At 39.7% G+C, this 14,628-nt stretch overlaps 1 protein-coding gene across 2 annotated transcripts in view; it reads right to left on the bottom strand.

Annotated features, from left to right (window-relative positions):
- LOC126100215 (spermine synthase-like) overlaps positions 1-7,492 on the bottom strand; it is a 52,147-nt gene extending 44,655 nt beyond the window's left edge. Inside the window, exons 1-3 of one of the 2 annotated variants that reach the window (XM_049910778.1) lie at positions 7,237-7,492; positions 6,925-7,145; positions 6,112-6,223 (exon numbers count right to left, since the gene is read on the bottom strand). In XM_049910778.1, the coding sequence (XP_049766735.1) occupies positions 6,112-6,223; positions 6,925-7,145; positions 7,237-7,297 (394 nt within the window). In that variant the 5' untranslated portion in view covers positions 7,298-7,492. The remainder of the gene's footprint in view (positions 1-6,111; positions 6,224-6,924; positions 7,146-7,236) is intronic. The other variant, XM_049910777.1, reaches the window with a different exon arrangement.
- Positions 7,493-14,628: the final 7,136 nt, after the last annotated feature.

Genomic DNA, 14,628 nt, shown 5'->3' with positions numbered 1-14,628 from the left:
TTACAATTACCATGCTTTTCCTTTATCTTGATAATCTGGGGTAAGCAAAGCAAGCTGCCTGTTTTCTGATGGTCACGACAGTATGTAGTAGGGCAATCACAGGCGTTGCTTTGGTTGAAGTTTGCTGTACTGAGCACAAAAGTGATCAAGGTGACAACACGTTTAACATTCAGTACAACTACCCACATCTCAACTCCAGCATGTTCCAAGTGTATCACTGTGTCCCTGACGTAAAAAGGCTTCACTCTGACAATTCATGTCTTAATTCTCTGGGTGCACATCATGTTTGTCTGACATCAACTACTTAAGCCTGAAGAGTTGTGTGTGTAGTAACAGTAAAAATGACAATTATGTATCAAAAATTTTTCATCATGGGTCTACAGGAAAATAACTTTTCCTGGAATCTTTGAGCAACCCTGTAATCTTTCAAAATGAAATGCATTTATCCACTGCACATCATGTTTGAACAGCTTATGTAGAACTCCACTACCTTTAGAGTGTCCCTAACTTACCCCACTTCACTAGTTGCCTCTTTTTTGGGCTTGCTGGATTGGTACACATAATCATTTGACAAATCTGCATCTCTATCTCCACAGCACACTGCAAGCAGTTCGGACTGCCATATGACAAGACTACCACCAGTATCGCACTGCAACACTGGATCTTTCTTACTGAATCTTGTAAGAAAGGCTAAAACAAGACCAACACAGTATTTGGAAAGCATTTACTCCTACTTAAAGCTAAGAGTTGCAGAGGTACAGTATGAAAATGAGTTGGAAAAAATATTATATTGCCTTAGTCCACACTAGGATTGAGCAGAGAACAGTCAGTTAATAGCATACAAAAATATGTATTTGCCATATAATGACTGACTCCAGTCTGTCTGTAGCTACAGAGTTCATTCTTAAGGGAAATAGATCTATGAAGCACCTACAATTTTATGAAATTTATTGGCAGACCAGTTTCAAAGTTTTATAGCTCCATTATCGATGCTCAAGAAGTGATTTCACAGTTCCTGTATCATCAGATTTCCAACCTATGCTCCGTTGCTGCCTGCCCATACATGAGAGGCCACCAGGAAAAAGAATAATCAGATGTTTGGCGATAAACATAGTGATTGGTAGCTGCGCAACATTTCTGAAGTAGTTTATGGTTGTCAAACCAAGGATGCTGAGATGAGTGAAACAGTTGTCAACGCCTGTGAGTAACATTCACCCCTCTACGGTAACACTGTCTCCATAAATAACTACCCCTGCACCCCTACGATTAGCTGGTGCATTCTGGCATCAAGCCACTCAACACTATGTCTATCCCTGCCAACTCTCATATTGCAAAGCCTATAATTATTCTGGAAACAGGGTTGACAAAGCATTGTTGCTAATGTTATTTGTACTGGGAATGAGGTTGTAAACAATACTTGCTTGGCGACCATTTATTTCTTCTCTCTGACGAGCTCAATGCATACTTTTGGCTAATTCTCTGCCCATTAAGAGCTTGATGTCTAGCACAATTATGTCCAATGATTTGGGGCCACAACTGCATTCACAACTGTGTGAATTATTCTAAGGTGCACACAGATAAATGACTTACTTATTCTCAATGAAACTTTTTACCGCTCATTACAAACGAGCTCTATCAATGGCAAGGGGATGGACGATAACGTGCCCTTAATTCTTTTCCCAATACACACCACAAACAAGATTTATATCTGGTGATTCAAGTAGCCACTGTAGACATTTCATGCTCGTGTCAATCAAGAAAATCTGACAGTTTCAGTTGTGAACGTGAGGCCATCATAATCTTGGAACATGCAATCCTGTTTCACTTGAGGAACATGGTCACCTAAAATAATTTCACCAATCATAAGGTACCTTTTCTTTGAATGTGACCCAAGGAACCACTGATAATGGAAGCATCTAGGCCAAAGTTGTACCTACAGCATTCTTAGAAGGCCAATAAAAGAGTGTATTGGATTTTTCCACCTGCTCTCCTCCATGTGATGCAAAAGGGAAAATAGTGAAAGTAAACTTTGTACTCTACACCGCTCCTTGTACCACTGATGCCTCTATTTTGCAACAAATTTGGCAGTAGTTCAACTGTGAAGGTTTTGTGACCACAACTTTGGCTGACACCTGGTGCAGTGAGGCATGTTACGCAGTAACAGAAGTATGTAAGTGGAGCAGACACAGATGGTGATGTGAAGAAATGGGCAGCAAATGGTGAAATCCATTGAGATAAGCAACTCTGAGAATGGGTAGGTTGCTATTATGCAGAGCCTGTGAACAAGTATCTAAAAAACGGTGAAGCTAGTTGAATAGTCACGTGCCACTGTCACAGAATTGATAGAAAGAGGTTGGAGGACAGTGAAACTACCACCAGGTGCTAAATGATTGAATGTCCACATTTCTTCAAAAAAGGTGGGTTTCGAAAGGTAGTCTGCTCTGTAAAGGAGGACAGACGGTGATCTGTAGCATCTCAGCCAGAAGAGCACAATGATGGTGCATGCACAAGTGTTTCAGAGCGCACCATTCATCATACACTGTTGAACATGGAGCTTCACAGTAGACCACCCCTACATGTTCACATGGCGACCCAATGGACATTTACGATTGCTGTGGGCACAGGATCATTGGGAAATATTTCCGCTATTCGGGTGAACCACATTTTAGCTACACTATGTCAGTGGTTGTCTCCACAAGCATTGTCATTGAGATGAACGTGCAGTGTGTCATGGATGCAAGTTGGGGGGGGGGGGGGGGGGGGAGCAATATTACACTATGGGAAACGTTCTCCTGCACTTGCATGGGACCTGTGGTAGTAATCGAAGACAAGCTGACAGCTGCAAACCACCTGCCTCGCTTCATGCTTGATGTCTTCCCTGATGGTGATGTTCTCTTTCAGCAGTATAACTGTCTGTGCCTCAGAGCCAGAATGTGCTACAATGATCCAAGGAGCATTATAATGAACTCATGTTGATGGCCTGATGTAAATCCCATGGAACCCACTGGCTCTCTATTGGGAGGCACCACTGTGGACACATTATTTATGTGAATTACATGACCTGTGTGTAGACACCTAGTGCCACTTACCTCCACTAATCTACGAACAAACTGTCGGATCGCTGATACACAGAATCAGTGATGTATTTCGGTCTAAAGGCAGACACAAGCTATTGAGCAGGTGGTCATAATGTTTTGCTCAGCAGTGTGTAAAACCCAGTAACCACTTTTATGGCAGTAGCCCTACTAGAATATCAATCCTCTAATTTTCACCTCAGTTTTGTGTAATAGTTGAAGTCCCTTCAAAAATTTTGTTTACTATCATGACACCAAATAAAAAACTACAGGCTTCTATTAGATTAATGGCTTTTCACAGTTACACCACAATAATATTCCCTCATTTGAAGTCAGTGCGGTCTGACACGATAGTCAACACAACAATTACAGATTTTTTGAAGATACAACACTTTCAAACACATTCTATTGTGTGTGTGAGTAAGCGGGAGGGGGGGGGGGGGGGGCAAGGGGTGGGTTAGAAACTGATAGTGCAGTACAGACGTATTAGAAAAACAAAGAAATACCTACCAATTCCAACTGCTGTGACACATGACAAAGTGGCAAACTTAAACACACTTTTTCTCATATAAAATTCATTGGCTTCACCAACTCAAAAGCAGCCGCCTTTCAACCTAATCTACATGTGGGATTGCTACTGATTAGTCTGTCACCATAACCCACATTTCCAAAAAAATGTACAAAAGCAAAATAAGTATGTCAGTGTTGGGTTTTACCTTTTGTTATGCCACAACATAATTAGTGGGTCAAAGTCCAGTGTTGGTAGCTTCAACTTATTTTTTGTAGCAACTCAGTGAAGATGATGTGTTTGCTCTTATTAGAATTGTGATCAACCGACTATATTTTCTGATAATTGTTTTTTTCATTTAAGACCAAGAACTATGGTGGTACATATATTACCATTGGACCTTTGAGAGGGATTCTGTTATGTGTTACCATTGCACATAAAAAATAATGAACAGTTTGTTGTTTTTATTTTATGTTTTCTTTTACTTTATTTAAAAAAAATATTTGTTACTCATATTAAAGTTTACTTACCACAATGTGAACACAGTCCTTGAAACTTAAGCATGCAATAAATGTGATACAGGTCGCAATAATGTATATAGCAGAAGCCAATCAAACGTGTTCCAACAATAATAGTGATCTGATGACGCACAGATTGTTGTAGCAGTTTTCATACACTTGGTGCAGCGTAATACTACAAGATGTCGGGCATAGACAGAGCTGGTAAAGCATATTCCCAAAAGTTTGGGACACGCTTAAGTTGGTGGTAAGAATGCTTTCCAAGGACCACAAATGACAGATTAATTTTGTGGTAAGTAAACCTCCCAAGCACCTTCTAGAAACTATTTTGGTGGTTACTTGCCAATAACCATAAACCCACTATTGTTTTGTGAGATATACAATTCCCACAATCCAGAAGGCTATATTTCACAACAAACAAACTACAGTTGGTGCAGTGGACTGCCTCCAAATGGCAGGAGCGTACAGAAGTGGTAACACGGGTATCCTCTTAAATGCTGTAAAGAAATACATACAGTGCGAAACTTATCTTCCATGGCACACAAAAGTGTTAACTGAGAATTTCCAGAAAGTGTTATGTCTATTTGAGACTTAAGTTTGTCAGTCCATGTAAATATATGCCAGCTTCAAAAGCTGCTATCCTATTTCTGCTTAGAGGTTGTCAACAGGTCCACTTCTATTCAGCATTGATAATTCAAATTAAAAATGTTGTCACAGTGTTCACTATACACCTTAGTTTAACATAGCTGTTCATTAGTGCATTCCAGAAGAAATCTGCAACCTTTTTTAATGAGGAGTATTTGGATAACAAAACATATCTTTATAAGAAACTGAACAACAGGATAAATGAGCTAGAGAGTGAATCTTAATGGTGTGTCAGACAGATCTGTAGTGTAGCCCAAGGTGTAAGTTAGGTTGAAAGGTAATATGTTTAAGAGTTGACAAAGTCACTGAATATCAATGCCCCAAGGTTGTGGTAATAGAATGACCTGTACAATGGCCTAATGTTTATGTTCATACTATATTTAACATACTCTGTCACAAAACAAATTGGAAAGCAAATTCCGAAAACAAACTAGGTACAACTATTGAACAAATCTCTGATGAGTATTATGATGCCTTATGTACATACACTGTACATAATCTATGAAAAATACCTAGCAGGGTCCACAACAAAACTTCTGCCTCTAATTATCACCCTCCAGACTAACCTAGATCTCTTGCTATGTCATAGACAGCATCTTTTTCAGTAATACAACCATCATTTCTTTAACTTAAAAGATTTGACGAGTTAAAAAATAGTGAAACATTTACAGTGACAGTAGATAAGAACTGCACAGCAATCAACAATGCATCAAGGTTAAGGGGGGTGGGGTGGAGGGAGAGCAGAAGGGCGAAAAAAATTAAAAATAAAATAAACGCCTTGCATAAAAATCACCTAAGATTTAAGAATCCAATTTGGCCTATCACACACTCTTAGGTTATATGTTCAAATCTGTGTTTATTCCGCATGCAAATAATTCATCCTGCATAAGTTGTTACCCAGTTGATACCAGTGCACATTTCACACACTTTGCATTAAAGGTGCAGATAGACAACTTCACAATCCCTTAAAGTCTGCTGAGATATCTGCGAGATTGTCTGCAATTCTGTATGTGTAAGAGCATTTATTTGGCACCATATTAAGAGGTTATATGAGACACATACCAAGGCACTGAAAGAAAATTTAAAGTATTTGATTCCAAGCAGTCTGATAGTAACTATGAATTAGCATCTGCTGAAATAATCTGTTTCAGTAATCCTTCAGCTGATTACCATATTTCATTGCATATGCATTGGGAAATTAATATATATGCTGTATTACAATTGGTGTTGCCCATTTATGGTGAGGAAGTCACAAATTTCCCCACTTATGTAAATCATGATCCCAGAAGTGCGTAATTTCTACTCAAAAGTGGGCATAAACAAGCATCCAGATGCAAGATAGGTGAGGCACCCAAGTGCCTCTTACCTGAGGTAGTTAGGTAAACGTCGAGGGCAGCTCCACGCTTCACGGCCGGAAATGCCTTGCTACGGGAGCTACCTAGCTTGGCCCGCAATCTCGTCTCCAAGCCCCGCACGTGCTGCAAAGTGCAGGGGCATTAACAACATAACCCTACGTGCAGATCCAATACACCCTGGTGAGTGGACAATACTGTCATTAGATTTATGACAAATGGCTAGTTGTATTACATTCAGAAATCAAGTAACTTTGACAAAATGCCCACTGTTAAAGATTATTCTTTCAAAAGTATTAAAAACAGGTAGAAAATTTAAAGTTATACATTACAGTAACACCTTACTTTTTCTTTTACATGATGCGGAAATAAAAGGTATAGGCAGCTTCTTTGATGATTTCTTGAAACTACAAAGGACTAAACAAAGAGGTTAAATGGCATATAAGAATTGCTGCTGCCAGACTGGGCAGGATAATGAACAAAATACTTCATTGTCTTCACAGCTCTTGGTGCTGCACTCAATGACTGTGAGGGACCTGTAATGGCATTAGGAAAAGGGGGGGTTAAGGATAACAATGTTTGAGGCTCGAGATGGACTCTTCCATATCTATGTATTTTCCCCCCCTCATGACGTTACACCGGTAAGTAGCTATCCGTAAAAGACACTCTGCAGTTTCGTCAATACTGGGTACCACATACTACTGCAACTTTGAACACATGCTGTGAGAATTTATGGTAAAATAATAATTTCATTTATTTGAGATGTTGTATCAGCCTGAGGTCCTGAAATACTAAAACTACTTTACAAGTTCACGTCATGGGCTTACCTCGAATGTCAACAACGGCTTTTCGTTGTCGTCCTTGTAGGATTCTATGTTGCACGCAACAAGACCTTTATCAAAGGTTCTCACCGTAATTAAACTGTTTCTGTCTGCTTCGTACAGGGACACAAACGTATCACCAATTTCAAGAGAATGTTTGAATTTTAAAGAAGGTAGGTAATCCAATAAGACGCTTTCCACATTTTCTTGTAGTAGCTTCCTTTCGTCTGTACAAAAGTAAAACAATTATAATGAATACCCTGCTTATACCACATGAAAAACTTCATAGCTCGAACGAATTTTCGTCCCTCGGATTACCTTTATTTGTGATAGCTGAAGGGTTGACAGAGAAGTCTAAAAGAATCGTGTTAATAGCCATATTTGAAAGAGTTATTGGTGTACGGAATCAAATCTTGCGTCCCTCTAAACTGCTATGCGCAAGGTAGTTCTTATTCCGTCCATTCAAGGTTAGCCCGCCGATAACCTAAGATGTTTGGCCAACCAAAAAAAAAATTGTTATGTAATTCTGACGTCAAAGATTCTATCTTGAACTGAATTTGGGACTGTTTTCCCATGCCCGCGTATAGCACTGGCGGGAACTTGAACAGATTTTGACTTTTGTTTTATTTATTTCTCTTTATTCATCCAAGAATCATCTCACACTTGTCAAGGTAATACACTGCAAATCAATAGGCCAAAATATACAGCACACAGCGTACTTAACACATTTTATGAGGTTAGGACAGGTAGCCTTTACTAAAGAAGAAGACGTTTATACACCAAAATATCGCTTGTATGTATACAACACTGTTGAGATATGATGCAGTACGGAAAGTGTCGTCCATACGTCCCACAACATAGAAAGATACTTCTCAGAGAAAATATATGCATAAAAACGCTTCAAAACGTTTATAATGCAATACGGAAACTAAGTTTGCAATCGGCGCGTTACCTGATGGGAGTGTCAACATGGTTTGCGCGAATATTAGAGCTGTTTTACCTGGCCCATAATTCTTTGCAAGAGTCAAATAACCGTTTCTCAACAGAGCAAACTTTTTCACGTTGGGGAGGTTGTTTAACGGAAACTATAGCATCAATTTATGTTCTTACTTATGCAAAGTGTAGGTTTCTTCTTTATCCAAATGCTATGGAACTTTAATCATTTTCGCTTTTACATATTAGACCTCTTTTGTGGAAGAAAACCATTACATGAAAGATATGCAATGTGTTACGAAACCAAAAGCATATCATACAATAAAGACTAAAAATGCATACAAGCGGCACAGTGACAATAAGCTAACTTGTGTTAGCAGAGTAACTTGCTGTCGGTATCTAATTGGGAAGATCAGATTTATTATATACACATTAGCAAAACAAGAACATAGAACATTTTTATTAATGTACATAGAGTTCTATAAATCGATGCCTGCACTACAGGCTTTAAAAGCAGAAAGTTACAAGAACAGAAACATAACGAATGAGTGCTATGAATTTTTACTAACCAAATTCAGAGAATATAATAGAATCAGGCACCTTTCCAGACAGACTAAAAACAGCACTGGTTACACCCATTTTTAAGAAAGGTGACAACAACAAAATAGAAAACTACAGACCAGTCTCAATCCTTCCTGTCTTTTCCAAAATAGTTGAGAAAGTTATATGCAACAGGATTATAAACTTCCTTAACAAACACAACCTGATGTTCGAAAATCTAAATGGATTCCTAAAAGGTAAATCAACTACCACTGCAGTTGCTCAACTAATTGAAGAGGTGTTAGAGTGTATCGAAAGCAAGGAACATGTGGCAGGTGTATACCCAGACCTGGAAAAAGCCTTTGATTGTGTGAATGTTGACATCCTATTAGACAAGCTAGGGAGCATGGACATTAGAGGCGCTGCTTGTGACCTAATAAAGTGTTATATGAGCAATAGAAAACAGTTTGTTCTACTTAAAACGGAAAGTGGTGTCTACAAATCAGAGATCACTTGCATAAAATATGGTGTGCCCCAGGGCTCGGTGTTGAGCCCCCTTCTCTACTTGATCTATATAAATGATATTAAATACAGTACTATAAGTTCCAACATTGTTCTGTATGCTGATGACACATCCATTGTGTTTAAAAAGGAATCATGTAATGAACTAGAGGCCGAGAGTAATAATGTGACAAAAGAAATTGTTCAGTTTTTTAATGAAAGCCACTTAAATGCAAGCACCAGTAAAACATGTTTGATGGAGTTTAACAAAAGTAGTTTTAATAATGTAATTAAATTATACATTGGCAACGAACTGGTAAAGAAAGAGTTTAGTGTAAAATTCCTTGGCATAACAATCCAAAGCAACCTGAAATGGGACACACATATTGACTCCCTAGCAACTACGTTGTCAAAACATATATTTGCAATCAGTATTATTAGCAAGTTCTGTAGAGACACTGTAGTCCTAAAGATTGTATACTATGCTCTTTTCTCCTTTCACTTGAACTACAGTATTTAAATTTTTTTTTGGGGGGGGGGGGCAACAACCAAAGCTATTCAAGATAAGCTATTCATTCTTCAAAAAAGGAGTGTGAGAATAATCTGTAGAGCAAAATATAGGGAATCTTGTCGCAACTTGTTTCCAAAAACAGAGGTGTTAATTGTTATAAACACATACATTCTAAAAGCCATATTGCTTGTGAAAAGACTGCACCCAAACACTTATTCAGATTTCCACCAGTACAATACTAGAAATAAAGAAAGATTTTACATTGGCAGCCACAGAACAGCACTTTACAAAAAGGGTCCTCAGTACGCAGGTATAAAATTAGCTAATGCACTGCCTAGTGCAGTCATGGCTCTTCCTACAATTAAACTGAAAAATCAGCTTAAGAAATTTTTAGTAAAACACCCTTTCTACACATTAGAAGAGTACCATAGTTATATGATGACCAACAAATGCTATGTGAAATTTTGTGAATGGAAATCAGTAAACATCTTATTGTAATTTTGTTGTAAATTAATGACGTATTCAGAAGAATGTGTCTTGTGCATTGTACAAATAACTTCAATCATTACTGTTTCTTTGTACATGTGCAGTGTACCATTCGATGTTGAATAAAGCTGTTATTATTGTTATTATTATTATTATTATTATTACACAACCAGAAGAAAGATTTGGCAAAAAATTGATTCTTTAAGGAAAGAGGTGAAAAGAATAAAGGATTCCAGGGAAAGTTGTGCTGGCTCAGATGAAATATTAGAATCCACTTTGCAATAGGAGTTTTTAACACATTACATCTGTGGCTGTGTGATACTGTTCTCTGTATTTTGTTAACAAAATCGTATAGTGATAATTTTTTGCATACAAAAATATGCAAATAATTATGTCAAAGATTGTAGATATTACAATTCAATATTTTATTATATATTTGTGTTAGTATCCATGTTGCTGTGTAGTTTCTTTTTCTTTGAAGTTTTCAGGTGTTGATGTGTGCTTTGCTAAGAGTAATGTGTTGTTCATTTTAGAACACTGAATACCGAGCGAGGTGGCGCAGTGGTTAGCACACTGGACTCGCATTCGGGAGGACGACGGTTCAATCCCGTCTCCGGCCATCCTGATTTAGGTTTTCCGTGATTTCCCTAAATCGCTTCAGGCAAATGCCGGGATGGTTCCTTTGAAAGGGCACGGCCGATTTCCTTCCCCATCCTTCCCTCACCCGAGCTTGCGCTCCGTCTCTAATGACCTCGTTGTCGACGGGACGTTAAACACTAATCTCCTCCCCCCAGAACACTGAATAAATCTTTGTTTAAGCAGCATATTTGTTAGGTCTTTTATATTCCTAACTTGTTAGTAGATGTTTATGGTTCTGCTAAACATTGATCTCGTGAACAACTGAGATGTATAATTAAATAGCCAGTCACTGTGGCCAAGCCGTTCTAGGTGCTTCAGTTCAGAACTGCACTGCTGCTACGGTCGCAGGTTCGAATTCTGCCTCGGGTATGGATGTGTGTGATGTCCTTAGGTTAGTCAGGTTTAAGTAGTTCTAAGTCTATGGGACTGATGACCTCAGATGTTAAGTCCCATTGTCTTAGAGCCATTTGAACCATTTTTTATAATTAAATAAAGTGCCACCGACTGGGGTTACTTTGGTGCTAGCGGGATTACTTTGGTGCAACACCAAAAAAAGTTTTAAATTTTTGTACTGAACAAACAAAACAAGATATATTGGTATTTTTGGGTTTAAAATAATTTTATACCCTACTTGAGGGTATTTTAATAGTTTTGAGTAATTTAAAACTTTTACCATTGACAACACTGAAGTTTTTGTAAACCGTTGTTGTAATGTGTGCTCAAAACTTTTCATTGTGGACGAATTCAGTAACAAGATAAAAATAAGGTAAGTGTCAAAACATCATCTTCCATAATCTGTTATAAGTATGTGATAATTGTTTGTTTCTTATTGTTTTTTTAAACAGTACATGTTTAACTTTATGTAAACTTCACCTAAAAACTAGTTTTTCAGGGCTACTGTGTACCAGGCCTATTTAGACTGTAGTAGCCCTATCAGTTTACATTTACGTTTTTTACTTCCAAATGAAAACAAAAATATACATTGTTGTATACGTTACTGCTCTGCAATATTATTTTGGTTGTTTTTGTTCCAGTTGCTGATCGCAGAATGACGAAAACCTGCAAGAGAAAGCCAGGTCCAAGAAAGTACACTGGTTATAATGCTGAAACCTTGGAAGCTTGTTTGAAGGACATACGACATGGAGTCAGTATTGCAATGCACCTAGAAGCACAATAATAAATAAGCTTAATACCTATAAGTTACTGGTACCGGAAGGGCTACTTTCAAAAACACGTGCCCATGCTACAGTCTTTAGTCGAGGAGAAGAACAAGCCTTTGAGGCTCATATTGACAAGTTAGCTACATTTGGATTTAGTATCACTGACCTCGATTTACGATAGTCCACAAAATGCCGTCTTGACAAACAGGGGTGTACAGTGAAGAGTTTTAAAAACGAATTTTCATGTCCTGATCGGGTAGCATCATGTAGAAAACGTCACCCTCAGCTAACGCTGCATACAGCGAGCAACATTAAATGAGTAAGGGCTGCTATCAATGAAACGGTAGTCAGTGATTATTTTGAAACATACAAACTTTTCTCAGTAACGTTTAGATGAGAACATACAGAATTACGACGAGACGAACCTGTGAGATGACCCCAGAGAGAGCGAGATCATTTGTATTTCTTTAATGTTTTGCGGAAGTGGCTTTGTAGAGATGTTACCAGTCTATGTGGTATATAGGTCTGAGCATTTATGGTCTACACAGACTGAAGGTGGTCATGCTGGATGCAGGTACAACAGAACGAAAAGTGGGTGGTTTGATTCGGGGATATTCGAAGATCGTTTTATGACCACTTTACTTTCTCAGCTGAAAAAGCTGCCTGGTGTCAAGGTTGTGATTGGGGACAACTTTAGTTATATCAAATCAGAAATTGTAAAAGCTCATGATGCTAACGATTTAAAGTTTGGGGTCTGGCACCAAACTCGACACATATTACCCGACTGTTGGACATTGCCGACTGTAGACCTACGAAAATGGAGTGGTATAAGATATTGCCTTTGTGGAAGGCTTGCCCAATGATCAGTTTCCTAAACTGCTAAAACAGCTAGTTGATTGTTTGTAAGTGGAGAGGAAGGAAAATATGATATCTGAAATAAAAAAAGAGGCTTCATACCTTTTGACAGTACCAAAGTACTGGAGCGCTCGCTTCCACATGGTAACTTCAACAGCCCTATGAAATTGGAGAAAGTTTCATGCAACACCTTGCAGAAAAAAGGAAGGATGTAACAAAAATTACTAGGTCAACTCAGAAGTTGGATGCTCCAGCTGGAAAAAGTTTTTGTTGAAAGTTTTTTGACGAGTCGAGCGAAAATGAAATGGACTTTGGAGGCATACCAACTTCTACATCTAAGCCGAAAAAAGGGGCCCAGCGTAGACAGCTGGAACTGGCAAGCGAATCAGATAACTCTAGTTCTCACACTCTTGGTGATGACAGCGTTTCTGATGATGGCTCACAGCTTTCTTTAACTGAAAGTGAATCTGAAGATTTCAATTAAGTTGGTACCATTGAGCTTATCGAGGAAACACCACTGTCACCAGACCTAGAATCTGTAGTGGACTGACCCGACAGCTAATCCACTATGACTTGTAGCCGAATAGCACGCGTTAAGCTCACGCAGGCTGGTGTGAGGTCTGGAACAAAAAAAATGGTTCAAATGGCTCTGAGCACTATGGGACTTAACTTCTAAGGTCATCAGTCATCTAGAACTTAGAACTACTTAAACCTAACTAACCTAAGGACATCGCACACATCCATGCCCGAGGCAGGATTCGAACCTGCGACCGTAGCGGTCACGCGGTTCCAGACTGTAGGTCTGGAACAGGACAATGTAATTTAATGTAGCAAATACAGTACGTTGCTGCTGGAATACTTAACTTTAATCCATAATTGGTGCACATTGGTCTGATAGTACATGCTCCACAAGATACATCGCAAAAGATAAATGGCGCCTTGCTAGGTCGTAGCAGATGACGTAGCTGAAGGCTATGCTAACTATCGTCTCGGCAAATGAGACCGTATTTGTCAGTGTAGCTTCGCTAGCAAAGTCGGCTGTACAACTGGGGCGAGTGCTAGGACGTCTCACTAGACCTGCCGTGTGGCGACGCTCGGTCTGCAATCACTGACAGTGGCGACACGCGGGTCTGACGTATACTAGCGGACCGCGGCCGATTTAAAGGCTACCACCTAGCAAGTGTGGTGTCTGGCGGTGACACCACAGAATCATTGAAATATAACTTGAAAGAAGGCGACTTCATTGTTGTCATGGAAGAAGGAAAGCATTATCCATGTCTGATAACAAAACTGCCTAATGGGGGAGAGTTAAGCAATTCAGTATACTGTATGAGCAAGACCAAAAAGTGACCTGACAAAAAGGATATTCTTGTTTATGAGTGGACTGAGATGAAGAAAAAAATCAACCCTCCCAAGCTCATGAAATGGGGACGTTTTAATGTTCCTGAGATGTCTGATTTTGAGTTGGTATAAGAAATTAGCTTGTAGAACAAAATAAAGGCTTTTCACGTTTTTCAAATCAGATCTAAAATTTTGTTTTCTTTATAGGTATTTAAATAAGTAAATCGGCGGACGGTTGTGTTATAAGGCTTCCGCCGTGGGGAGGACCCCATGTTGACGTATGCGACGAGGTGGGGAGCCTAACAACAGGCGAGGCTGCGCCACCCGCACCCGGCCATTCGGTCCGATGGGAGCTAGGAAACGCCTGAAAACCTAGTCCAGGGTGCACGCCAACATGCGGTGTATGCGCCCGAAGATAGTCAGGAGGGGCCGAAGGGACGACCTCCATCGGATCGGAGCACCCGACGGGCGAAGACGACAGATGGTCCGGAGCGGGCAAGAGGTCCATGGCGGAGGACAACTGGTCACGGGAAGCTATCGGCGGCGCGTGACCCAGGGAGGCGCCCGGCGGTTGCAGCGACGCGTCCACTGTGGGCGTCGCCGGCGGGAGAACAGGCGGCGGCGGCGGCGCGTCGCCATGAGGACGACGATGGAGCAACTCAGCCGGCGAGCGACCATCTCGGGGTTGAGAGCGATACGTGGACAAAAAGAGCAATAACGCGTCCTCCCGCGAATGCGACTCTT

This window comes from Schistocerca cancellata, chromosome 9, assembly GCF_023864275.1.
Source record: "Schistocerca cancellata isolate TAMUIC-IGC-003103 chromosome 9, iqSchCanc2.1, whole genome shotgun sequence".
Lineage (NCBI taxonomy): Eukaryota > Metazoa > Arthropoda > Insecta > Orthoptera > Acrididae > Schistocerca > Schistocerca cancellata.
The sequence above is the reverse complement of the archived record's forward strand: the minus strand, read 5'-3'. Positions and strand labels throughout refer to the sequence as shown.